Genomic DNA, 26,698 nt, shown 5'->3' on the forward strand with positions numbered 1-26,698 from the left:
CCGAACAGAAGCTACTCCCTAGCATTACGTACTGTGGCAATTTAGTTTTCACGGACATGTTTTCCTAGTTTTTCCCACAATTCCTAAATCAAAGACTACTAAAGTTATCCACTGAATATGCATTCATATATTACCAAGTCAAAGGAATCTAAGAATCATAAGGTATTATAAAAAGCACACATCTTTTTAAAAATTTAATTGCTAAGGTAATCTTATACCATGAGAAAGCAGTAATTCTGCTTATGTTTGAATTGACTGGCTTTACTTTTATTTCGCTGATGGCCAAGAGTACTCTGTTGAACTCCACAAAAGAATTCCAACTCCAGGCAGTCAGAATGCAGGAAAACGAACCGGAAGAGCAGTTCGCGAGGGCAGAGACCACGCCCGGTTGTGCACAGGCCCCTTCTAGCCCGGTCACACTGACACTGACTCAGCCCTTCTTTCCTCATTCCTTCCTCCCTGCTGGGGCTGGAACCAAGGCCTCCAGCACGCTGGGCAGCGGCTCCCCTCCCGAGCGGCTCCCCCAGCCCCGGAGGACCCTGTCGTGAAAGCAGTTCAGGAAGTCCACTCTAGGAATTTACCCTCGGCAAATAATTACTGTGTGAGCTAATACTTGAATGCTCAAAGCTGTAGCTTTTAAAAGGAAACTCCCACCCCTGCGCGCAAGCCCCCCACCGAGAACGCGAGTGCCTGCGTTTGCCACGCGTTGGTCTTGCCGTGGCTTTATCCCGATTTCCAGGGAACTTCTCGAGCACTCAGAGCCATTCTATAATAAAACACCCGCTCATATGTCTCGTCTCCTCTGGACAGGGAGAGAGGTCAGGAAAGCTGAGCGAGAGCTCCAACCCAGCTGACCGATCCCCAAGCCGGGGGTGCCATCAAGACAACATGGAAAGCACGGGTTTCTCAACTCTCCGGGCCCTCCTGTCCCATGCTGATGGTTCTCAGAGACGGCACTGTCTGTGAAGTTCACAGGTGACAGTCCAACCAGCTGGGACACCTCCACTCCTCTGCCTGGCACAGGTATTACACAGGCAGAGGAGCTTCAGTATTTTTTCAAACTTCAATTATTAGAAAATACCATTTTTCCAAGGTATTTCTATTCTCTCAATTTCTTCATACGCATAACACTCATGGTTAGCTGTACTGTGTTTCAGACTATGGAAAGACAAACTATATCTGAAACAAGATATATGTAAAATGAATTTCATCTTTACAGGAAGTAACAGTCCTCTGGCGAAGATTCTCTGATTTTTAAGATTCCCGTGCCAGCGGAGTCTGAACGTGTCGCTGAGGAAGGTGGTGCGCTGGAAAGCAGCCCGACAGCCCGGCTGGCTGGGGGTGAGGGCCCCTGAGGTGCTGCCCGGAGCCCAGGCCTGCAGGGCACACTCGGGAGCAGCAGCCTGCCGGTTCCCAGCCGAGCGGGCACAGAATTGAGCAGCCTGCAGGTCTGTGCCTGGTCAAGCCTTGTTTCATGTCTGGAAATCAGCAAGTGAACAGGACACCGAAACGGGAGTGTGAGACACATGCAGCACGGCAGGGGCAAGCTTTACCTTCATGACTGTGCTTTACTTTATTATTGGCTAGGAAGATGTCACAGCCCAAACAGCAAGGCCACAAGTACATAAACACGTTTCTTTGGAGTGCCCGGGGGAGCTGGGCAGGCCACCAGCCTGCTCTTCCGGGAACATCCGTCTCAGCTGGTGTACTCCTGCAGAGCCTGGGCCATGAAGAGCTTGCCTAAGTTCTGGGCGGTGAACTCCTTGATGTTCTGGCAGTACGTGTTAATCTGGCCTGTGAGGGTGAGGTAAACAGAGAACTGTGATGCTCCACCAGTGGGAAAAGGACTCACAACTCTAGTCAAACAGCAGCATCACAATCCAGAAATCACCAGTGTCTGCTTTTACATCAAAATCTCTAAGAACTGATTCTGCTTTTCCAGAAGGCATAATAAAGACTATAACTTCTTTTGTAAAGATGCCATCTTTCATTCTTGATGATATAGAGAATAAAGAAAAATTACAGCTTTTCAAAGCTTGTCAGCCGTAAAGGTGCAGTAGCGCCTGCCCTAGAAGTGCTGACCCTGCAGGTCAGGGGTGGCGAGGACCCCTCAGGGAGAAACATCGCCGGCTCCAGCAGCTGGAGAGCACACGGGGAGCCCGGCCCGACACAAAGGGGTACAGCTGCCTCAGCCCTGAGCCGGGGGAAAGGAGACGGGTCTGCCTCCAGGGCCACCGCAAGGAGAGCAGAGTCCTCTCCAGGCTCCACTTCGCTCGTGGTCTTACAGGGAATCCTGCTTCGCTCTAACAGCCGCACCACCCTTCTGTCTGCACTGCAGCTGCCGGAAAAGATTGTATCTTTAATTCCCAAACCAAACTCCTACGTGCAAAGGAAAATGTTAAGGAGCTTGCATTCTTCGACTACTCAAAATATGTATCAATAGCATTGAGAAACTGTGAAAGACCAACTTTTGAGTGAGGCTGTTTCGCCCCAATCAACTTCTCAGAGACCTGACAGAATCCAACAACACCTAACAATATTCCTACAGAAACCAGCTTCTGCAGTGGGACAGGTGATGACACATGCTGAACGTCCCCAAAGAAAGTTCATCCAGCATTACCCTCATGTGGTCCTAACTGAAGACAAAGAGCCGGTATTTTCCTCACATTAGAAACCACAAGTACTCAGCGTGCAGTGCACAGCAGATGAACGGCTGCGCTGTGAGGCTGTAAATGGCTTTTCTTCTTCTCTATGAAAGAAGACTCAATAAAACCCTCCTACTTTAGAAAGTGAACAGTGCCATGTCAAAATCACAGCCCGTGAAGCACGGAAAGAACTGAGACTTAACAGACAAATCTCAGCATCTAGAGCCACTAGACTCAAACTCATCTCCCAAGCACTTCCAAGCTCTCCGCCTCCTCGGCCTCCTGCGTGCAAGCTGCCGGTGTCTTCTGCTCTCGAAGAGCAGAGGAACCGGCCGCGCTGCGCCGGGGAGCCCCACCTGCAATGAGCAGCGAGTCCATCCTGGCGGGGGCCTGGTGGGGCTTGAAGAGCTTGGACAGGTCCTCCTCGGGCAGCGGGGGTTCCCCCCGGCTCTGGCGCTGCATGTTTTCCTGCTGGCGACGCTGCTGGTACTGAAATGCAAAGCGACAATGAGTTGGTCTGTCTGTGGGGGGAAAAAAAAGACCTCTCACAACCAGCAAGATCTTGTCGCTCTCAATTCCAACCTTAGTTTTATAAATGGTAGTATTTGGTAACCTGCTTCTAAGAAGCTAAATAGAGATATAGGAGAAGAAAAATCCTTCTATGTAAACTCTAGGTCACCCTGTCCCTTAAGAGTCTCTAATTAGTAACCTGAAAACTAAAACTGACTCTGGAGTAACAGGCAGCTTCCAAAAGCTCTGAAATGAGTAACCGTAGCATTCGGACAGGAGAGTAGAGGAGTCACCTAATTTCAACAGTTAAGTGACAATCGCCACACTAGACTTCGTCCCCACTGACCTAAAATGACTGTAACAGCAATGATGCCATTTCTTTTCTTTTCTTTTGCTTTTTGAGAAAGGGTCTTGATATGTAGTTCAGGATGGTCTTAAGCTCACTTTGTAGCCCGGGCTGGTCTCAAACTTGCCACAATCCTCCTGCCTCAGCCTCCGGAGTGTACCACCACACCCGGCATAGCAATGATGCTATTTCCATGTGCTCACACTCGTTACCCTTCAACAGACACCTGTACCTCAGCTCTGTCACTCAGAGCGAAAATTGGCTCAGGTGATACTTCAGATGCTTTTAAACTCTGAATTCACAGGGTTCTCTGAAGAGAAGGTGGGAATACATACAGACAGGGTTAACTTTAAAACCATTATGTCCATTGCAATCAAAAGGTTAGAGTTGTAGATGGATGGCTCACTACAGCAGCGCTAGTGACATCCTGGACACAGACTCCTAAAGGTCAGTCATGAGAACCCATGAACTCACTCCATTTCTATGAAAACCTAGGTAGCAACAGTTTTTCCTAAAGAAGGTGAGTAACTTGCTTTGCAAAGATTTCTCATTATAAGGTATGAGAGTAAAAGACACATCTAGAAGGCCTACGTGATGCTGGTAAATATGAATAAACATGAAATGCAAAACTTTAATACGTTAGGACTAAAAGTAACTGTGTGTGATGGCAGCCTGTGATCCCAGCACTCAGGAGGCTGAGACAGGAGGATCACTGCAAGTTTGAGACCAGCCTCAGTTACAAAGTGAGCTTAAGGCCAGACTGAACTGGCCTTAGAATCTGTCTAAATGTTTTAAGTACATTTTAATAAACAGTATTCATATGTAAACACCACTTTCACAGAAAAATATTCTGGAATAAACTTATGTATGAATCAAATACGAAGAGCATTTAGAGCAATACAGTCCAAAAACTGTATTCTAAGAACTGTGAAAACCACGTGGCCTGCAGACAACACAGGTAAAAAAGAGGCAAAACGGCCACAGCAGCAGATATGTGCGTGTAAGAACACTCAGGTGATTCGAGGGACTTTGTCTGTATTATGCTATCTATTTCACAGCAATTGGTCTATTATTTCCAATCAAAACTGCTCGCTCTTAATCACAACTGCTCAGTTTTTTAAAATGAACTGAAGATTGCTAACTATGCTGCAATGAGCCACTACGAAACCCATTACAGTTAGTAAAGAAATGAGCTGTGACACTCAGGAAACTCTTCACTTCTGATTTTCTCAATAAATGTAACCCTTGTTTGCATAACCTTGACATTATCCACTGGGCTTAACACTGACTCTCCTCAGTCAGGTATTTTGAAGTGCACGGTATAAAAACCAAGAACATACTTCATAAAGGTAATCTTTTAAAACAGGACAGAGTAGCAGCTAACAGTGGGTTTAGCCAATTGTGAAGATGACTCCTGCGCAATGCAAACCTGGTGCTTCTGCTGCTGCTGCTTGCTGGTGTTCCTCATATACGTGTTGTACTTCACGATGTCCTGGCTCATTTCATCCACCCTGTCCATCAGCAGCTGCAGGTTCTTCCCCAGGTGACTGCTGCAATGCAAAGTCAACACCACGGCAATGCACACCACCCCGAGCTACCGCTTCACTGCTGCGCTAAACAGCTCTGACTCCCGAGCTGGATCTGCCTTCTGCAGAAAGAATGACAGCTAAAGGCAAGGGCAGGGAGAGGGCCTGGTCTACTTGTTCCTCAACCTGCACATCTGATGCTTCATTTCTTACTAAGAAAGCAGGGGTGCGTTACAGAGAAACTTACTCATACTTAGGGAGACATGTACGGTGGACATTTTAAAAACATCGAGTTTAATTCAGTTCTGTACTCTGGAAGGCTTCTCCCTAATAGTACACCACCACCACCACCACCACCAGCCGCCCCTACCCGATGCACAGCTGAGTTACAGGGAGCATTCAGACTTCCGGCACACCAGCTCTGCCTCGAGCAGGGTCGCAATGAGCCCCGGCAGCGCCTGTAGTGGGGGTTGGGTGAAGAGGCAGGTGCCTCTTCTATCTTTCCTGGACTCCAGCACTATAGGCTTTCCTTCATTTTTTTCTCTAGAAATTTCTACTGCAGCTCAGTCACAAATCGTTATAAAGTGACACTGATGACTGATACAATGACACCCAGTCATTTCTCCTGTGGTCTTCTGCTTCTGCTGCTGCTGCACCTGCATACACACACACACACACACACACAGAAAACAGCTGGCTGGCAGACAGTAGCAACCCACCAACTTCACACAGATCTTTACTAAGCCTTGACATCAGGAAACGGGAAACACACGGCCTCCATCTTGTAGAACTTACACCTGAAGAACTGGGATGGGACAGGAGAGGTGACAAAGCCCTAGCATGCCAGAAAGTCTATGACAGACCAAGAGCCAAAATTTAGGAGCTGACCATCAGCTCCTATTTCCCAGAGGAAAGAAAGGACAAGTGCTGAAGGCCTGAAGCGGGCAAGTGGAAAGCCAACTCGGAAGACCAAGAGGCCCAGCACTGCTGGGCACAGAGATGGGCTTGGAGAGCCCACACAGCTGCCCACCAGCGCTGATGCTGTGGATGAGACCTTGCAGCGTCCTTTGATTTCAAAATGATCGTTCTGCTGCTATGCAGTTAGACTGAGGAACAAAATCCAGGAGATTGGCTAAGACTCTGCATGGAGTGTCAGCAAGGACGCGGACAAAGCGGCCTCACACACCGTGGCAGTTCTGAGCAAGCCAGACGGAGTGACTGCAATCCACCCCAGTGTACACCCAAGAGAATGAGACGCTGGTCACGCCGATCCGCACACATGCGTCAACAGCTGCATCACTGTGCACAGCCGGCAAGCAGAAACTCAAATGCCCATCAGATGACGGCTGGGTAAACAAACTGTGGTACACACATGACATTATTCGACCATAAAAATACTGAAGGACTCAATATACTGTAAGATGGGCAAACCTGAAAGTGCTTACTAAAAGAAGGACACTTACCACAAGAGGCCACTTACTATAGGAGTCTACGTTATAAATGGCACAGGCAGATCCACAGGAAAAGAAAACGACCAGCTTTGGGGACCAGAGACGGCAAAGGGTGACTGTCTGGAGTCAGGAAAATGTCCTAGAATTAGTGACAGTTACACGACCCCGTGAATACGCCAAAACACCTGGCATGTACACTTCAAACAGTAAGCTGCGCCCCAATTTTTAGTAACTGTACAAAAACTCGTGCAATATTCCAGACAGAACTAGCGTGACCTGAATTAGGAAGGCAGCAGGAACTGAAAGAGTCCAGAGAGCATCTGCAGATTTCCTAGGAGGACAGATTCAAGCGTGGTGCTCAGTCCCTGCCTCGAGCACCCAGAATGGGCTGGATGTCACAGCTACAGCAAAGGGAAAGACCAATGATGACACAGGCCAGAAATGTCGGAAACGGATGAAAGCACACCCACTTACAGTAAGGGTCCCATCTGTCAGCTACAGGAAACTTCAAAGTTTGCGCTCTTTCTTCAATGGGGGAAAGAGCTGGAGCGTCATGTGTGGCAGGCAAAATGTGTCTTCTAATCCCAATGCGGTAACACCTCATCTGTTGACGAGTCAAGTTCTTTAAAATTAAATTTTACTTCCCATTTCTCTCATTTCACTGTAATTTTTTAAGGCACTTCGAACATCTCCTCTTCTCCGGAAACCAGGTAAGTACCTATGGTTTTCTCATTTCTAGACAGCCTGATTTAAATCTACCCGATGCAAATATTTAGGCACAAGATACAGAATGAAAATGATTGACCAGATCTACCGGTTAGATAGTTACACTGCTTTACAAGTAACTTCAGGAATAAGTTTGTCAAAACTGTATCTCGGGCCGGGGATTTAGCTAACCCTGGCTGGCAAGCTCGAGGTCCTCAGTACTATCCCAGGTACAAAAAGAAAAAGAATGCATCTCACATTTATCCTTTCAACACCTTCTAAGTCCGTAACTGCTCTTCAATGACTAAGAATTAGATTATGGAAGACACTGCTGATACATAACACTAGCGAAGTGGCAGGAAGTGCAGAGACAAACACACAGTGGAAGGGTAATGACAGTTTGATGGAATCAGGTGAAATCTTCCAGATTACCTGACAACTACACTGAGCTTTTGAAAAGGAGCTGAGGGTAGCCAGACAGGGGCGATAGGAAGGGATACTGCAGACCCTGGGCACAAGCAGCAGGCTTGGAGACCCTAGCGTGAAAATGTGAGGAATTTAAAGTCAAAATAGAAATTCAGTCACCAGGAATACAGGCAATGTGCAAGACGGGGGGAAAAGGAACTACAAAACCGCAGAGCAGTGACAGTCCGTGCAGAGTGCTGGGAGCGTGGGCAGGAAGTCTGGATTGTTCTCTAAGGGGAACAGGAAAAAGCCGGAGATCACAGGCAGAGAGTAACATGAGCATCTAATGTGCACTTAGAAAGATCACTACAATCCTGAAAGAAGAAAGGGCTGAAATCAGGAAGTGAGGAGACTGTAAAAGTAATCAGGGAAAAAATACCGAAGCCTTTGGCTAAGGTAACGAAAGTCATGGAAATAAGCTGAAATCACCCAGGAATGTGCTTGGGGAAGACAGTTTTACTTAGGGATGAGCAAAAGAGTTCACTGTGAAAACTAAGACGTAAACAAACCGTGTAAGAGTTGTGGTTTCACAGACCACAAGAAGCTGCTGTGGCCAGTATCAGAGGCTGGGGACACTTCCTCACCCAGGGACACAGGTACAAGTTCTGGGGACCCGGTGAGCACCCAGCACAGCCTAACGGGTGGACAGTGCAAGTGTGCTGGGTGGGAAATGAGGAAGGACACAGGCCAGGAACTCCCACCAAACAGGAGACACGTAGCCCAAGGTGGAAGAAGTCCTAAAATACCAGCATGAGTTCACAAGTATTCACTTCCTAAGTTTGTTTTTCAAAATGGGGGAGGCCTAGTTAAATGGTCTTTATTTTCAGGAGATGCCAACTAAGTGGACACATTGACCACTCCTTTCACGTGGTTTGGAGTGAAAAAGTAAATGCTTATTTATATGAATGGGGTAGTGGCAGCATTTGACAAGATACACGCTAGTTAAATCTAAGTACAGGATTTAATGGGTGAGTGTTCATTGTACTATCTTTGAATTGTCTAAAGAGTAAGTGGAACATTTGTAAAAAACCAATGGGAAAAACAAGTTAATAAAGGTAACCAAAAAGAACTGGGATAGAGAGGATCTGAAAATCTGAGGTAGGAGTAATAATATCTCCAGAAGGAAGGATGGACTAGGGTTGGCCTCAGGCACAGATCTTTCATAGCCACCCATGGAAGGACAGAGGGTCAGAGTTATACCAGGTATAGAAATGCCATCAGCTACATAGTTAGTAGGCCAGTCATTCACGCCCGTGTGTGCAAAGGAAGCCAGGCTGAGGAAGGCAGAGTGCCACAGGAGAACAGGGACACCAACAGAACAGAAACGAGAGGCGCTGGCATATGTGGAGAAAAGCCTAGTGCCCGCTGCCAATCCTTAAGTTCTGGAAACAGACAGCCCAAACTGCAGCAATGAGCAAGGTACTGCTGAAACGGACTCCCTCTCTGTCCACCACAGGTTGTCGAAGTATCAATACTGTGTCCTGCAAGGGCTGTGAAAAGATAACTATGTATGGACTTTGAATATGTATGCACAGCATTTATATTATAATAATGAGCTCTAGAAACTAGCCAACCAGAAACACACAAAAAAATCTGCACAATACAAGCCCTGAAGGGTTATATGAACTATTTCACAGCAACGTTCACAGGAAGCCAGATCCATTATCAAGAACAATTCGGTGGGCAATCTTTTCAGTACCAGTGCAAGCAGGATACTGAAACAGGGAGTACTCCTGGACACTTCAGTAACACGGGCTTTGCTCTTAGTGCCAAGGAAACAAAGGACTGCAAACAGGTAACTTAAACAGACGCGAACCAAGACACTGAGCGCTAAGTCTGCCCTGGCTACACGATCAATTCATGCTTAATGTAGGACACTCACTCAGAGTTTACTTTTTGTGACAAGAAGAAATAAAATCAAATTGTTTGTCATGTGTGAAAAGCTGAAGGCTTGATTTCCATATTTTTTTAATTAATAAGGACAGTCATTGGAATAATCATCACTAGAACGTCTATGTAATGAAATTAAGAACTATTAGGAGTTTTAAAATATAATGCAAATGTAGCTTGCATTATTTAGACAGAATAAATTTATGAGGTAAATCAAAGCACTGGTACTTCTTTTGTGGGTCACAAAACAAGATCAGCCAAATGCTTAAGGAGCTGCATAAGCACGGTTCCCGATGAAGCTTTATACGTCTGGAAAGTGCCTGGTCACTGTCTTGAGTTCCACTGTCCTGGTAATGTCAGAAATTAAACACTGAGATACACAAAAGGTGCATTTCAGCATCTGGAGACAACACCATTAACTTGGCTCCAGGTAATGGTCTATGAGAATGAGCACTGTGGAGTATAGTAATTATCGGTATAATTTTTTTTCTCCCCAAAGAAACACCAATTTGCCCTTGAAATAAATAATTTCACAGGGAAAGCAAAGGGTCTCTCTCCCTTACTGTACCTAGAAATACAGAAGACGAAACTGTGCTGAAACATTTTCTAGATCTTAACTGTTGCAGCAGGCTGAGAGCACCTTCCTGGCTATTATAACTGCTGCTTTGGACAAACGTACAGCGCAGATCCGCTCATCTGTGAAGCCAAAGCTCCGCAAGGGCTATCTTTGTTTTGTATGTCAATAAAGGAAACCTGGGAAAAGGTGAAGACATGAATTATGTAAGCAAAAGCTTTTATGTAGTAAATTTAAAATTATTATATAGCTACATACTTAATATATCAAATTATAACTTCGCATGCTGAAAAAGGTTCTTAGCTCAGTGCTTTAAATACAGGTGTGTGGAGTATTTGGGAAAGCAGGAAAGAAAAATATGACCCTCTAAAACAGAAATTGAAGGACTATTACGCATGTAAGCGTGCAGTTGAACAGTCCCTCTTTGGTGCCAAATGAGCCTGCAGCCCGGCTGCACCGTGCAGCACTCCATCCATCACCGGGCCCTCTCGGCCGTCAGGACTTTCCTGTGGTTTCTGGGACGCATTAATGAGACGGAAGGTGGCTCCCACCACACCCTCAGGCCAGGGCACAGAGGAGAATGTGGCCCCTGGCCTCTGGGGTCATCTCCCTCGTCCCATAGGAGGAAGGACAATGTCTGCATGTTCCTCTGCTCTAAGTTTCCACCTAAGATAACTAAAACTCTGAAAAATATTCAAACTTCTGCTCAAACCAGTGACTTGAGAGAACATACCTTGTTTCTTGCAGCCAACAAACATACTGACTGATAACCCCTCTCTCCATTTCCTATTGAAAGGGCGCTGCTAAGCTCTTCTCACCACAAAAAACCACTAGCAGAAAGTTGGAGAGGATCTTAAAAGGCGCCATGGAGCCGCTCTGCCCACAGCCTGCTGTGAGTGGGGCTGGGGCCCGTGTGGCCCTGCTCGAGACTGCCCGGGCTCCACCCCAGACTGTGGGGAGGAAAGCTGTTTGTTTGTTTGTTTTAAAGAGAAACAATACGTGATCCAGGGAAGATAAACATTTATTTCATAAAGAAAATGTTTTGGAACCTCCTTTGGTGTTTTAGAGACGTAATGGTCTAACTGGATGGCTAAAGCAGTCACAGTGGAGGAAACGCAATCCCCGCAGTCTGAGATGGCAATGGCCAATGTCACAATTCTAACTTTAGCTGAGCCTTCAAATAAGCGCCAAGTTTACTAGCACGAGTCTGTATCTGAACAAAGGCAATTGCAAAAGGAACGTTCAGGTGCACTCCTGTGCTCCAAGCACCGTGAGATACCCAGAGCGTGCACAGCCCTGGCACAGCGAGCAGCAGCACAGCGAGCAGCAGCACAGCGCGACAGACCCCAACGGCCTCTTCAGGAGCACTGCCCACAGCGCGGCGGGGCTCAGTGAGGCGGCCGCGTGGGAGCAGCCACAGTGTCAAATGTGCACTTCCCCTACCCGGCTGGTGGTCTCCCGGGGCTGGACAAATGCCACATGCTGCCACATATGTCCTGACTTCTTTTCTTGCTGTACTAGAAAGTCTATATAAAATACTGAATGAAAAGGAACCTCTCAGCCGGCGGGCCACCTACCTGCTGGCAAGGCTGAGCAGCTCGTGCTTATCTGCGACAGCGGACTTCTTCTCCAGCTCCCACATGAGCACGTTGATCAGATGAGAGTTTTTAATTACAATCGGCACTTCTTCGAACATGTGCTCAAAGGTGATACTCGCCTTCTTCAGTCTGTGAAGCATGTTAAAAACGCTTTAGTCTGGTGGTCAGGAGTGTTCAATTTGACTGTTTCATACGTTCTACCCAACCCCAGGCCCTCTCCAGGGTCTCTGCTTCCTCAGTATTCTTTAAAAAATGCAACAGGGACAGATACTGTAAGTTTTACAGAGAAATTCATAAATCAAGTAATTTGAGTATCAACTTTAAAAATGATCTGAATATGAACAAACTATAGTCCAGAAAAATAATTTTTTAGCAAAAGAATCATTCTTTACTATCAGGTATCTTAAAATTTCATGGATATTAACATATAAATGTCACAGTTATGCCACAAAATCTGTGTCAAAAATTTAAAATAAATATCTAGAAAAAATATATATTTCTTAGAAAGTTCATTTTTAAAGTGTGCTGAACTTTAAAAAAAAAAAAACAAATAGCGAGCAGTCACAGCAGATTTCACACCCAGAAGGACAGTGCAGAACAAGCCCCCCAAGAGCTCAGTGATACCCTCACAAGGGCTCGGGGTCAGCTTTGCTTTTTAAATGCTCTGTACTTTAACCTTTTCTGGAGCCAAATGGAAAACCAGAGAGGAACTATTCTACATGTAGTCATGATTTCGTGATAAAAATTGCTACAGTGAACAGAAAATTGAATTTTACAGTTTTTAAAATGTAAATATTTCAATGTCATTAAGTAGGTTCACAAAAAAGTCGGATCAGTTTTCCACATGTCACCCTTACAAACCCTTCCAGGTATCTTTCCTGCCCTCCACAAACAGCTCAGAAAACAAGAGGGTAGCTTGCAAGTAATCTAACACGGAGTCCACAGCCTGCCAGCACCAACCACAGTTTCATCCACTCTTCCCACTATCATTTATTCTTCAGATACAGTAACAAACTAGTTCTGTCTCTAACTGAATTCACTCTTGGTGGAAACAGATGAGACATTCTATAAAGAAGAATAATTTAAACATGGGAAAGGAGAAATCAAGTGGCACTTGGCACTCAGAAAACTGCTACAGCCCACATGGCAAAAGCATTACCACAGTACAACCAAGGATTCAATAAATGTGGCAAACTGCAGTCTTAAAGAAAACACCCAATACTTTACCGTATGCCCCACGGGCCCCCAAACACTTACGCTTCAGGGGAAAAATCCTTCTCTTTACAAACTTCCATCAGTTTAGGAGTCAGTCTGTATGCCTTTAGCGAGAGAGACCCTTGAGCAGTTTTTATGGGATCTCAAATAAGAAAAAGACAAAAATATTACTAAAAATTCTGTCATCACAGGGCTCGAATAGCATTAGCTCTAGGCACATTCTGGTGCTTATTGCACAATCCTGCATCATTGCAAAACAATTAAATAATCAGAATGCAACCTGAAACAGATTCAAACCATGTAAAGTCAACAGGAAGTAAAGACGCAGGGATCTATTTTACTTAGAATAATTCCTCCCTAAAATAAACACAGAAGATTCCAAATGTAGTTGAGAAATTTTCAAATCCATTCTTCAGCTAAAATCAGTTATCTTGTTGTGAATGAAATACATATTTCATAAATCTGGAGTAAGAGGAAAACACTGACAAATATTACACATGAAAAATTGCTGTAGGCCCTAGCATAGTTGAGTCAACTAATTTAAAATGAATAGCCTTGGAAAAAACTTTATCCACCCTAATAATCACTGCTCACATTTCTTAATTAAAGCAGATTGTAAAAACAAAACCACTAAGTCAAAGTGTTATCACACAGTGTCTTTTTAGTTTCAGAAAACTGAATTTCCGAATCTTAACTGCTTACACACTCCACGAGGAAGGGGGCTTAGCACTTGCCACATGATAATGGCTCTGGCGTGCCAATGTTCGCCTAAAACCTGTGTTAACATTCATGTTGTCTGAAACTTAACACAGTGAAACTTTTAGCAATAGGTGATAAAATAAAAACCAAAATAGATTGGAACAAGTGGAAAATTCATCAAGGTCTGATGACGCCATGTTTCCAGCCAATATAAGTACACTTTAACAACTTGTTCTTTACTGTAATCCAATTGTTAACATACTGAAACAATTTTGGGGCAGCTCATAAGATTGATCGTATTCATTAGTATTTTTTCTGACAGATACTCAGGACGTTACATTTACTTCTCAGCTGGAAACTATATGCAAGTCTGCCAGATACGGAAAACTGTGAGTGCTGGGGGGAGGGGGCTATAAAGCTGTTAAATTGCCTACAGTTCTGATACAGCGCAGAACATCTGGTCTGGAGAGCTTGAGGAAACACCATTAAATAGGCCGAAAAGAAAAAAATCTTTGTGCTGAGAAACAGTCCAGGTTTTGTACGCTGCTGTCAGAGGTATAAAAAAACTTGGCACGCGGCGTTTGGATTGGTCAGTCACGTACGGAGCCAGACACTCCGGCAATCGGGGTTTGTTAGACATCTGGTCGGGTTCCACCAGCCCCTTCAGAAGGGAGGGAGGTGGAGGAATAAAAATGAAGCAGCTACTCCAGCATTCCAAAATGTACACATCAGGGCTCTGATAGCAAGAAAAATAAACAGAAAGAAGGAAACCCTGTCTAGACTTAGCTGCTGCTGAGGCTGCTGCAGAAACAGGGTTGGTATTTACTTGAGAAGGCCTGCCAGGCTGCCTTCAGAGGCAAAGACAGAAAGCAAAAATAGCAGCAATAATGTGAAGGGAAGAAAAGAGTCACGAAAGAACCTCCTACCAACCATAAATGAGAACAACAGACTCCTCAATGGCATGCTGGTAACTGAACTGAGAATCCAGAAGCGCCCGGGTGACGAAGGAGCCGTAGTACGTGGACTGGTACCAGCCCACGTGGAGATGGTCGATGTTCACGTGGCGAAGGCTCCGCATCATTTCCATCTGATACTGGACTGGATAACAGAGGGGAAGAGAGGGAACAGTAAACACAAGCTCTTCAGACACAAGTCCCGCTAAGTACTTGTGAGCTATAGGGAACGGGCTTCCAGCTTTTAAAATATTTCTCATATCGATATAACAAAACCATGCTTGCAAATCATTTCAAATACTGAGGTTTTCTTTTATTCACTGACGAAAAGACTCACTAAATGTGGTTATTGCACTTATTAAAACTATGAAGTAGTAAATGTTTAAGAAAATTTTGTGTAATTACTACACGGACTGAATGTAAGACATTTCATCCGGATTAATGAGCAAGAACAGTTATCAATCTCTTCTTCAATACAGCTTTCAGATCTGCAAGAAGAAATAATGAAGAAAACTCAGGGTACACAATCACCTACCACATTACTAATAGATGAATAGGCTACAGCTGATTTAAAGTTTAAGAATTAATTTTTGCCTTCATCTGGTGCCCCCTGCTGCATATACTAAATTTTAGAAAACACTTTCCTTGTCTATGTGTTCCTTTGTACTAAATAACAGACTATTTTCTTTAGAACTGTTATATTTTAATAATCATGTACAGAATGAAAAGGTTTGATGACTTTTAGTTTTGTCAATTAATCACTACAACGCATACTATGAAAGCAGGCTCACTAGAAAAATATAAGTTGACAATTTTAAAAAAAGACATTAAAAAACATTATAGCCCAAGAGTAACAAATAAAAAGTTATATAGTCAATATAATACATTATTTTTATCATAACAACTGTATGGTAATGTAGAGTAACCACATTTGCTTAATTCTGACCTGACCAATTCATTTCCAACTCTTAATCATATTCAGCAAAAGTAAAATCTTATGTCTACTATTCCACTGGCTATACATTGTGCTATTGTTTTACAAGCAAGCAAGACTTTGGAACACAAAGTGCAAGAGAACTTTCCTCAGGTACACAATTTTCTCTGCCAACACTCTTTTCGAGACAGAGAAATTATAAACCAACTCCTTCTAAGGAAGGTTTTCATGCTATAAGCAGCAGCCAACACATCGACTACTTAAGAATCAGGTGTTTTTCGAAGCTCTCTTTCGCTTTGTAGAATGTTAAGGAAAGGATACACTGAGCCAAGCTGTATTAATGGCAGATGACTCCAGGTCAGGTAACTGCAAAGTAAGCTCATTCATAAAGGAGGGCAAGTAATCCCGTGAAGGCGGTCTGCTCAGCACAACTGCTTTTGTTTTTAAACAGTATGGGGATAACGTGATCATTATGTATATCAAAAATGTAACTGTAAAAGTTAAAAAAATACAAAGGGTTTGGGGAGATGGGGATCTATATCAGACCCTTTATATTAATTACCAAACTGATTTTTTGGCAATTTATGAATAACCTGTGAAAACAATCCTGTATCATTTTGTTGTACTCTAAACCAGTAGTGGCCAATCTATGGCATACATGCCGTGGTGAACTGTTTATATCATCAAAAGCTCTAAAAAGTCCACCACCCCTAGTCTAAACTATTACTAAAAACACCACAACCTTGGAAATCTATTTTATGTACAGTATGACAGCCTGAAGCAGTATATAATTGTGTAGTATCAATTACATTTTAATCTTAGTATTTTTCTCTCTGTGCATCAGAACCTCCCTACCTTTTAACTCACTTAACAGATTTACTATATATCAACCACATAAATTGGGAAGTAGTATAGCAACACTACTAAAATGTCTTTCTGTTTTAAAAGTCCATGATTCTCCTAATCAAAATAAAATAAATGATCTGGCTAACAAAGTTCACATTTAATTTGCAAACTACAAGTTCTAATATTCTAAGTAAAAGAGGAGGTGAAACTAATTAAGTATTTAAAGGGAAAGAGAAGAAATAGGGACAGACTGCTCAACAACTGACAGCACGAACAGGATTTAACAGAATGATTTTTAAAAACTCAGCACTTGCAAAACATCTGTCTGTGTACCATTTGGCCAAATCGTAAAAACGTAAATAGAGGTTAGCTTCTACCAACTTGCAAAAATACAAAAGGCTTGGAATCTACAGATGCTAGATCCCCTGTGGGGACAGATCTTGCTGTCCTGTTAATGATACTTCTCTGAGTTTTATTTTTCCCAATTCCAGAAAGATCTGAGAACTATTCCCAATCAATACGCTAGGACTCCACACTGCTCTCCGGATGTTATAAACACTGACTTGTTCACTAGCTAACGCAGGGCTTCTAGAAAGCAATGCATTATGATTTAAAATCAACATTTCTCTGAAGAAAATGTCTTCTTGGTAAAACTCTCCTGAAATATTCTAATAAAAACAGATCCTATAAGAGCACTTCACTGTACATGAGGAAAAAACAAACAGCAACTGCAAAAACTCCCAGATCTCTACCAAACTTACAAACTCCTTTTTATCCACCGGCTTATGTGACCACCCCCGATAAGAATGAAAATGTAGTATTTGTCTACAATAATGGAGAGTCCACAGTATGTGACCTGTGGTGCAAGGCTGCTCTGTGTATAAACGAATCCAATTTCACTGCATTTATTCTGGGCACTGAGGAGCAGAGAGATCAGCTGCTCTGTCACTGGGAGAGGATGCAGGGAACGTGTTGGTTCTCTTCTCTCACAGCTTAGAAAACAGCATGCCAGATTTCAGAGGTTTTAAGTCATAACAGTCTTCCTATCTGCTAAATACCTAAATGTAAAATGGTTAAGGGCAATGACAGATAAACTGACAAATCTCCAATTCACCAGAGATTCACTACTATACAACAGATCTTGGCTGGGCCTATTCTAGGTAAAGTTTCACAGCTTATCTTGATTTAGACTTAGTGTTTGATTTAAGAATTTTTTAAAAGCACACATTTAAAACCGTGGCCTTGAACCTTACAGTGCAGAGACTGCGCTGAGCGTGACAGACTTAGGGTGAGCCTCGGAGAGGTGGGGCAGAGGCTGCAGCTCCGAGAGCCCAGGCCACTGTTTGTTAGGGGTCACTTTGCTCAGTTTCAAAAACAGCCAAGTGAGATGGTTTCCACTGCACACGAGGCGGGGAGAAGAGACAGAGCCACGAGGCCCAGGAGCTGCCGCCTTCTCCTGGGCTTTGAGCTCTACCCTGGTGCCGTGTGGACGCAGGTGTGGCCCGCACCTCCCTTCCCCACAGCTTTTCTTCCTCCCACAAAATTTTCAAAAAAGTACACAGCTAACCTCTGTGAAGGCTTCCTAGTAAAACTAAGAAGGCACAAGCAATGAACAGCAAGCAGACTATCCCCTATACTGTCCCCAACTACGCTCTCGGCAGCCGGCTGCCACAGCCCTGCCGCCTGTCCCCCCCCCCCCCCCCAGCCAGTGGCACAGGTGAGGAGAAAACTCTGACTTGGTGACATGGCAGTCACTTATGCCATAACCAGGAAGGACCAGCACTCCAGCCCCAGGGATACTGGGGGCTGAGGGTAGTGGTGAGGCAAGCACAGCACAGGAGACGTAATCCAGCCCCAGCCCTGGCTAAACAGAGGGGCCCGCAGCCAGCCGAGGTGCTGTGACGCTGCTGCCCACCCAGCCCCTGCCCCGGCTGTGATTTGCTTCCACACAGCCAGCCAGAGCTCTTTTCTGGGTACGGTTTCAAAAGAGGGTGTGAAGGACAGAAAGAAGGTTCACTGGTTTCCAGGAAGGGGCTTGGTGGCCAAAGAAAAAAGCTATAAAGAGCACTCACTCTCGACTGATGCACTAATTCCTGCCGAGCAACAAGTACCCATGGGCACTCCACAGCACTGGTCCAGTTTTTGGTCCCAAGTTGCCATATTTAATGGAAGTCAAGGCAGCAATTTCAACCCATGACTTTCCCTTCTGAGTGAATGGTTAAATGTTCCTGGAGAGTTTCTCCAAGATGAATGGTAAGGTTACAGTAAATCCTTTTGGAGAGGAGTATTTTCAAATTTATGACAATGTTCAGTAAAGGGTTTTAGGACTGTGTAATGAGAAGTTTAAGAAAGAATTTTTTAGGCACTCTTAGTTTAAAAAGCAAGCAACTTACCAATCAAGAAGCAGCAAATGAATTATAAAGACAAATCAGTAGATCCCACTAAGCTGCCTCAATGACTAACACAAAAGCTGCACTCAAAAGGCAACGCCACCGAAGTGGCACTACAAAACCTGGAGAGCTTACAGAAAGGAAGCGAAGACTTACAGTGTCCTCAGTCTCTCCCACTATCTCATCCGGCTCAGGAGAGCCCTCTCACCACACAGTGCCGCCCTGGCACTGCTGCTTCATCCTCACTTTTCCCAGACAGCTTCTTTGCAAAACAGTCACATCTAAAGTGCCTACAGCTCAAACTGTCTTCACGGAGGTGGACTGCCCAGTATTTTTTTCAAAAACCCACATTTGTTGGGATTTCTCTTGTCTGATCTTCAAATATGAAAACAATAAAGTAACACTGTGTGTGACCTGCCTTAGCTTAAAATCCTGTGTGCGAGCTGCACCAGACTCCAAGCGGCCCAAGGAGGCTCAGTCCTCGCGGAGACCAGAGAACAGCTCGGGCTGCAAGCTTCAGCTCGCAATAGGTCGGCTGCGCTCTTTTCACTCCAACTCCTCCCTCACTTTTATAGGCACTTTTTATTTTACTACTTTAAGTGAACCACCATGAAATACAAATTCTTACTGCACAAAGGAAACAAAGAACTGTCGCAGATGGGAAGCTGAGATGGGCTCAAAGTCAGAAGCAGCATATTCCAAAAACACTTGAAATCCATCCAACAGATTAACGGGGGAAGAAAGCTTTTTCCAGATGTGTTCTTACAAATGCCTACGGGACAAGATACAGTGGCACCTCGGTCCACAAACTTAATTCTTCCCGTGACTCTGCTCGTAAGCCGAATTGGTCACAAACCGAATCAAACTCCATGGTTGGGTTCAATGTGGACCCTACAGGGAAATCTGACTCAGTTACCCAGTCAGTCTGTGACCAAAACCATGGAAAGAAAGTTCACAAACCAAGGTCCTATTGCAAGTTACGTTTTAAAAATGAGAAACTATTTCAGGACCTAATGTCTTATTTGATAATATTATATCAAATAAATCCAAATTACTTAAGAATGTATCACAATGCAATTATTTGAAAAACAGCAATAGTCTGGAGAAAAGAAGCGTAGGTAGCTAAGCACAAAGCACAAAACCAGCACTTGCAGACTTTCTACTAAACGGTCTACATACATTATCTAACCACGTTCCTCATAACCCTAATGAGCTGATCATGATAACTGAAATTCTTCTGAGAAACCTGTTTGCTATAGTTTTGACTTCAATTTGACTTCAGACTCTGACCCAAAAATCTAGGCAACCCCCATTTAGAGACTTCATCACAACTTACTGGTGAACTATAAATTATTTCCGAATCAATAAAGCACAACACAGATATAATATAGAACAAATTTCTGTCTTCAGAAAGCACAGCTTATACATTTGATCACTAAATTAATAATTTAATGCTGTAAGACTTTATTGTAACAAAACTACCATCAAAGATTTTAAACGCCAACCTTGATAATTATCACAAATATGTAATCAAACCCCTGAAGCACTACATTTTATGTTACTTTTTGAAACTTTTGCCAAGACTACATCGTAACTAAAGACTGGCTCAGATCAAAGCTGACCTGTACAAACACATCAAGTAAGGGAACAGAGACCAGATCTAGTGCCTGCTCTTTGCAATAAAGAAACAGAACTCAACAAAGAAATGCAAGGGGTTTGAATGCAAACAAATAAACAAACAAACCCCACAAACAAACAAATCCCCAACTTCCTTGAAACAAACCAATGGCTTCAACAAGTATGACAGGAAAATGGAATGTATAAAAATCTCCCATCTGTGCTGGCTCAAGCAGGACTCAGAAGAAAATCATTACAAGCCCTTCTCCAAGGAGCACCATGGGATGGATACCAGCAAGCACGCATACGCATAGTCTGTACCGTGCCGGTTCTGTGCCATTATTTAACAAGACAAACTTTACTTATGCTTTCCTTTTCATATCAGACTTTCTGCCAAGCCACACATACGTTTCAGGCAATGTTCAAAGCTAGTAGCAGATGTAGATTTAAGCAAACAGAATGCGCATTTGAAAAAAAGAATGTGCCTACTTTGGGTGAAGAAAACTATGGAAGACACAGATTTCTTAAAACTTCCATATTCTCATCACCTTGTCTGCAGCACATATTCATCTCTTGTTTCAATTAACGCATCTGTTATTAATGCCACTCCTGTGACTGCTGACAAATTTTGGAAACAGTTCAATTTTTCACAATGAAGTATCCAATATAAATTTTATTCTACCTAAAAATTAATCTATCCTATTTAAAAAGAAATGACAAAAATACTGCCTTTCGCTCTTTAAAGTGTTTATGAATTATGGCAAAATAATTTCTTTTACATGCCAAGGGATAAGGAAATGGAAACGAAAGGCCGTCACTATTTTATCTTTCAAAACCAGGGTGCAGGGTGTGGCAAAGGAAAGGGGAGCTGGGGCAGGAGCACTACTCCTTCCTCTTACTTCACTGGAAAGAAAGGTTTGTGCTAATACCATTTGGAGAATTTTTTATGCCCGTATCTTGTACTCTTAAGTACCTTGAAAATAACAATACACAATGTATTAGCTGTCATTATTCGATTGTTTTAAAATTTGGCTTGTTTTCCATTAAAAAAGAAAAACTAGTAAGAGTCTTGACCATTACCAAAAATTGGGTTTTTTAAAAAGAGATTTTAATGTTTCAAGAAGTCTTTTATAAAACAAACTGGATTTTTCACAGAAAGTAACATGTATATTCTGTAACATATATTATCTTCCTAACTCAGTCATACAAAATGGCCAAGAAGTCCTATTTCTTGAAAAATGCTGTTAGAAAGTTAACCGTCTGTTACTTAGTATTTGTTTACACACAAAGCGAATTCACCTGGAAAGACCCAGGGACACAGAACTGTCACATGAAGAATTGTCATTGTAAAGAAAAACTCACCAACCACTGGTGCTTCTTGCCACACCAAATGAGAACCTCTGGGTTTAGGGAGAAGAAGGGTTTCTAATGGGCTCTGAAATTTCATGAAGAAAAGTAGTATCTCTGTCATGTTTACAGCTACCCATGAGCCAGCAGACTACTGCTGATATAAGGTAAGACTGAAATATTCTGAAAGAATAGGATATTTAAAAATACTACTGCTAATGTTCTTAAGTCACAATTAGGAAGTTCTGTGCATTTTTGTGTTCTGTCCCATTCACTTGGACTGCTACACAAATATAATCAGTAATTTCAGAACTAGAAAGTCTAGACTAGAATATGGAGAACATAAAATGTTGGTGAGATACGAAAGTGAATCAGGGCTGAGCATTCCACCAATCAAAGAAAAAGGAAACAGGATCATTTACTCAAGAGAAAAAACTACCAGATAGCAAAATAGGTAAAACTTTCCCTATCATTTAGTTTTAAAATGAAATTTTCATGTGAGACTTCAAAAACAAAAATAAACACCTCAACAACGTACAATTATTTGAAAAGTAAAAAACGTATCCATAATTTTAAAAAAATCATCCTTGATGTGCTTTTCCTATAAATCTGGACTCTAGATGTAAAACAAGAAACGACCTCACAAGTATTTTTCAAAAGAAAGAAATCTGTGTAAGTTTTGAGAAAAGGAGAGGGCAGAGAATATAAAAGAACAAAAGAGCTAGCAAAATGAATTGGTAGCTTTATTCTTAAAAGAAACGACCCATGCCAAACTCCAGTTTTCAAAAGGAAACACAGGATCACTTTCGGGGGGCACTGTGTACAGAGCAGACACAGAATCGCTTCGCTCTCCTCATTCTGAAGCTATCTGCTGAGAACCATCTGCACTGCCACACCACTGTGGCCGCATCTTCCACAGGTACCTTCTTCAGCAGGCTGCCCAATGAGCTGGTAGCTGAGAACACATTTGTCTCTCTAGGTCTTCATTTCTTCACTCAGAAAACAATGGTTCAACTTCCAACCATTCAGTGACAGCAACTTCAAAACCAGCCCTGCAACCCAGGTGGCCCTCTGCTGACAGAGCATTTCCAGGGAGAAGCCCACGGGACGCACACTCCAAAGGCACACACTGACTTCATCTGCTTCCCTGTCTTCTCCCTCAAGAGAACTCTGCGAGGCTGAAGCTTGATTACTACTTCACTCACACGACATAGCTGTCTACCTTCTAAGTAGAATCTGTTTCCTCTGAGGCCAAAATCCCTTAGAGTATCTCTCTTAAAAAGTTTCATGGCATGGAAAAATGCTCATAAGATGCTGAGACAGAGGGAGACAGACAGACAGACAGGAATACAAAGCCACATAAGTGCCAAGATGTAAGCAAACGGGGTTGCTTTCTCCTGGACAGGCTAGAAAGAAATATACTGAAATGATAATGGTAATAGTTCTAAAGGTAAAGAAGACATAGAAAACTTTTGCTTTTTTATTCATTTTCCTATTACTCTCTTAGCAAAAGAAATGCCCAATACCTAGGATGCTAAACTACATAAATACATATTGACAGAATTCTATTACTCGTCTAATAATCTGAGTATTAGTGCCCAATTGTTGGAAGAAGAGAACCCAACACTGCTAACCTGGTCTGAAACACACCGTTTCCACAGAGCATCTCCCAATCACATATCACTTCAACATTAGCTGCACAATTGGCAACAAATTATCTCAGTCTTGGTCTCTCCTGCTGCAAGGTGTGAGTGTGTTGCAGACATGCACACACAGGATCAATTTTTTAAGACAATTATGAGAGTTGAATGAAATCATTTACAAAAAGAGGTTGGTACCTGAATAGCTCAGGAAGAGCCCACCAGGTTTGTATCTTCACTTAGTATTCAGAAACATAATTTAGAATTTTGAGGATATGGTACTTATCTGGGTCAATGGAGCCATTTCTATAAAAATGAGTCTGATTAATCTGATCATCAAGTATTGTATAAACTCCCCCTTTATCAGCTCTATTATGAGGTTAGAAGCAAATCAGAAAAAGTCAGAAGGGGAATGGGGACTGCATATGGCTACAACTACTATGAATCTGGGACACACATTTCATGAAACAATTCATATGCACAAATACGAATCTGATCAAAAAATCTACCATGAGAAAGGATTGGAAAATGAAAAAAATACTTCTTTGGATACTGAAATACATACTAAATATATTCAGTGCACTATTGTAAACCAAGCTTTATATATTGTAATTCAAATGCTGTAATCTCTGTGTTTGTCCTCCTCACAGCTTGAGAAATTTTGTATTTGTGACCTCACTGAAACTCCATTGGAATCCCAGCAAGTTAATTTTATCTATCACCGCTGGTGCAACCTGCATTAAGAATAAAGACAGCAAGACATATTTAAAGTTTATGAGCAACCATGGGATCTTGAGTCCAGTCCAGGTGAGGATACACAGAACGCAGAATTTATTACCTTGCGAGGAAGGGAGTGGCTCAAAGATGAGTGGCTGTGAAATTGGAGGAATTACATGACCAATGTGAGCTGAGCTGAGCAATGGAAAGTGAGCCCCTCTGCAACATGCAGGGAGCAGAGTGTGTAGAAAGACCAGGCTGCGTAACTTGACTGAGGTAGGAGGCTGTGGCCTTCCGTTTCTGATATGTAAACTTTTGTGCCCTGAAAAGTCATAGCCTCTTATCTTGTGGCTCAAACCCACCTGACATTCTTGGAGCTATGTGGCTCTGCCAGCTGGCTGTGCTCAACTGTTTATAGAGAACACAATGCAGAAAAACAAACTGTTGGCTGGTGTCCAAGGTTACACATCAGTGCCTCGGCTAGCCTTCTTTACATTGCTTAGACCAATTAAAGGGAAAAGAAAATAACACAGGCCACTCTGTATCAGTACATGGAGACAAGGTTTGGTTTAACTAATGCTAAAGCAATTGTTCTGCATTCAAGGAGAGTCGCCTAGCCCATACAATAAAGAACAGATTCAATAGAAAGAGAGACAAGCTACAGAAATTAGACTTGAAGAAAAGGTAATCTTGGGTGTTCTTTTATACTGTGTATATAACAATATAATTACATTGGACATAAGTTTCTATCTCCTGGGTCCACTCATAATTCTTCCAAACAGGGGAAATCAGCTCCCTCCCCACAGGTGCCTTAAAAAAACAACACTACCGACGTGTGAGCAGCAAAGCCAGCCTCTCTGGACTGGGGAGCGGCTACCAGAAATGCTGCCGCCCCCAGAGCAGCTCAGGGCTTTAGCTGTATCAGGTACCACTCACTTAGTTCCCCCACTCCTGCTCCTGCAGCCTCAAATGCCCAACGGCCCCTTTACCTTCACACACCAAGAAGGTTTAGATTAAAAACCAGTATTAAAAATGCCACATCGGACAGCATGAGCCGTACTTTTAACTGGCACATAAAGATAAGGAAGCTGGCAAAAATAAAGTGACAGGAGTTGTAATTTCCTACCATTTAGTTAAGTCAGAAAAAGACATTGTAAAGTACTTACTATATTCCATCCACCCTTTCTTTTCTCCACACACTTCGCTTCTTCCAAACTTATACTATAAGGAATATGAAATCCATGCAAAAAACTATCAAGCAGCAATTTTTGTGGCAATCCATGATAGATCTGAGGTTAGAAATGAAACGTACGGCTTCTTTTTTAACGAGGCCGTGTTAATGTCCTTTTAGATCTTGTTCTAGGAGACAGTATCTAAAGCAGAAATCTTACCCTAGATAAATTCCCCCAAATCATATGCATATGCAGTTCTCCTGGAGAGAGGGTTCAATGCTTTCACCAAATTCTCCAAGAGGCTCAAGACCTAAAAGAGAAAACAACCACCACTGAGGTGGAGTGCGGAACACACCAAGGACACCCCGGGGCTCTCCAGGAAGCTCCACTGCTCTGCACACACACAGGGGGAAGCAGGGAGAGGCAAGTGTGACACAGTTAACCAGCTGCCCTTGGGTGGCTGCTGAGCACAGATCAGCACTAGAATCCCCAAAGCTGCACCGCCAGGAAGGGTCTGCATGACCCTGGCTTAGAGGAAATTCCAGCTGACTCTCAGATAGAGACCCATGAGATTATCAGTTACCCTTCCTCCTGGCCAACCAAGAACACAAAGCACACAATGGAACAGGCTGGCTACTTCACCAAGCTACTTGTGACACAGACTAGTACTTCCCAAAGTGGAGGAGAAAAACACCTGCTCTCACCCACGAAGCGCTCAAAGGGCAGAATGATGGGCCTATCAGAGCAAGCCCTTTCATAGGTGAGAAGAATACAGGAGAATAATTTGGGAGCTCTAGCAAAAACATCACAGTATTAAGATACTCTTAGGACACATCTTATCCACTGTTATGCAGATGCTCTAAAGGAAGACAGTTCTACAAGGCAACACTAAAGGCCATCCTCAAGGAACTCACCAGTCCCGTTACACTGCGGAGTTTACCCAGAGACTTCTAAGAGCTATTAGTGAGACCTGTCTAATCAGCTGCCATTATGTAACCTGAAGCTCAGGGATGTATTTTTCTATGGAAGGCTGCTTTGAAAAAGAAGAAATAACACCATAGGGGGGGAAGCAAACATTATACAGGCTCAAAAATTACTGTAGAAAGACGTAGGAAGCTACAAAACCGGCCAAGTAATTCTCTTTTGCAACTGACAGGCATGCTCCCGCCAGATGTTTGAAATAGAATTAACTTGTACGGGCTACAGTGATAGAAATGGACTGTACAACTATAAATAAATAAGGGGCCTACATTAACTGCAAAAGAATCTCTTTGTTTCATTTTCCTGGAAACTTATTTCAAATAAGTTTGCCTCCCCTCACTGAAAAACAAAACTCCTCTATGCAGCATCCACTGATGCTAAGCTGGCAGTGCATTCTAAGATCTGAACACAGGGCAAAGACAGGTCAAACACCATCCATGTAAAGAGCAAGCTACGTTTAGCCAGAGTGCGTGCAAT

At 43.1% G+C, this 26,698-nt stretch overlaps 1 protein-coding gene across 2 annotated transcripts in view; it reads right to left on the reverse strand.

The window, feature by feature from the left end:
- Positions 1-1,548: 1,548 nt before the first annotated feature.
- Eif3h (eukaryotic translation initiation factor 3 subunit H) overlaps positions 1,549-26,698 on the reverse strand; it is an 83,414-nt gene continuing 58,264 nt past the window's right edge. For both annotated transcript variants that reach the window (XM_063257655.1, XM_003479836.5), the window contains 6 exons: positions 14,555-14,722; positions 12,968-13,067; positions 11,690-11,839; positions 4,931-5,051; positions 3,002-3,134; positions 1,549-1,794 (listed from right to left, as the gene is read on the reverse strand). In XM_063257655.1, the coding sequence (XP_063113725.1) occupies positions 1,697-1,794; positions 3,002-3,134; positions 4,931-5,051; positions 11,690-11,839; positions 12,968-13,067; positions 14,555-14,722 (770 nt within the window). In that variant the 3' untranslated portion in view covers positions 1,549-1,696. The remainder of the gene's footprint in view (positions 1,795-3,001; positions 3,135-4,930; positions 5,052-11,689; positions 11,840-12,967; positions 13,068-14,554; positions 14,723-26,698) is intronic.

Source organism: Cavia porcellus, unplaced genomic scaffold (assembly GCF_034190915.1).
Source record: "Cavia porcellus strain 051 isolate PalLab524CR breed Dunkin Hartley unplaced genomic scaffold, mCavPor4.1 scaffold_10, whole genome shotgun sequence".
Classification (NCBI taxonomy): Eukaryota; Metazoa; Chordata; class Mammalia; order Rodentia; family Caviidae; genus Cavia; species Cavia porcellus.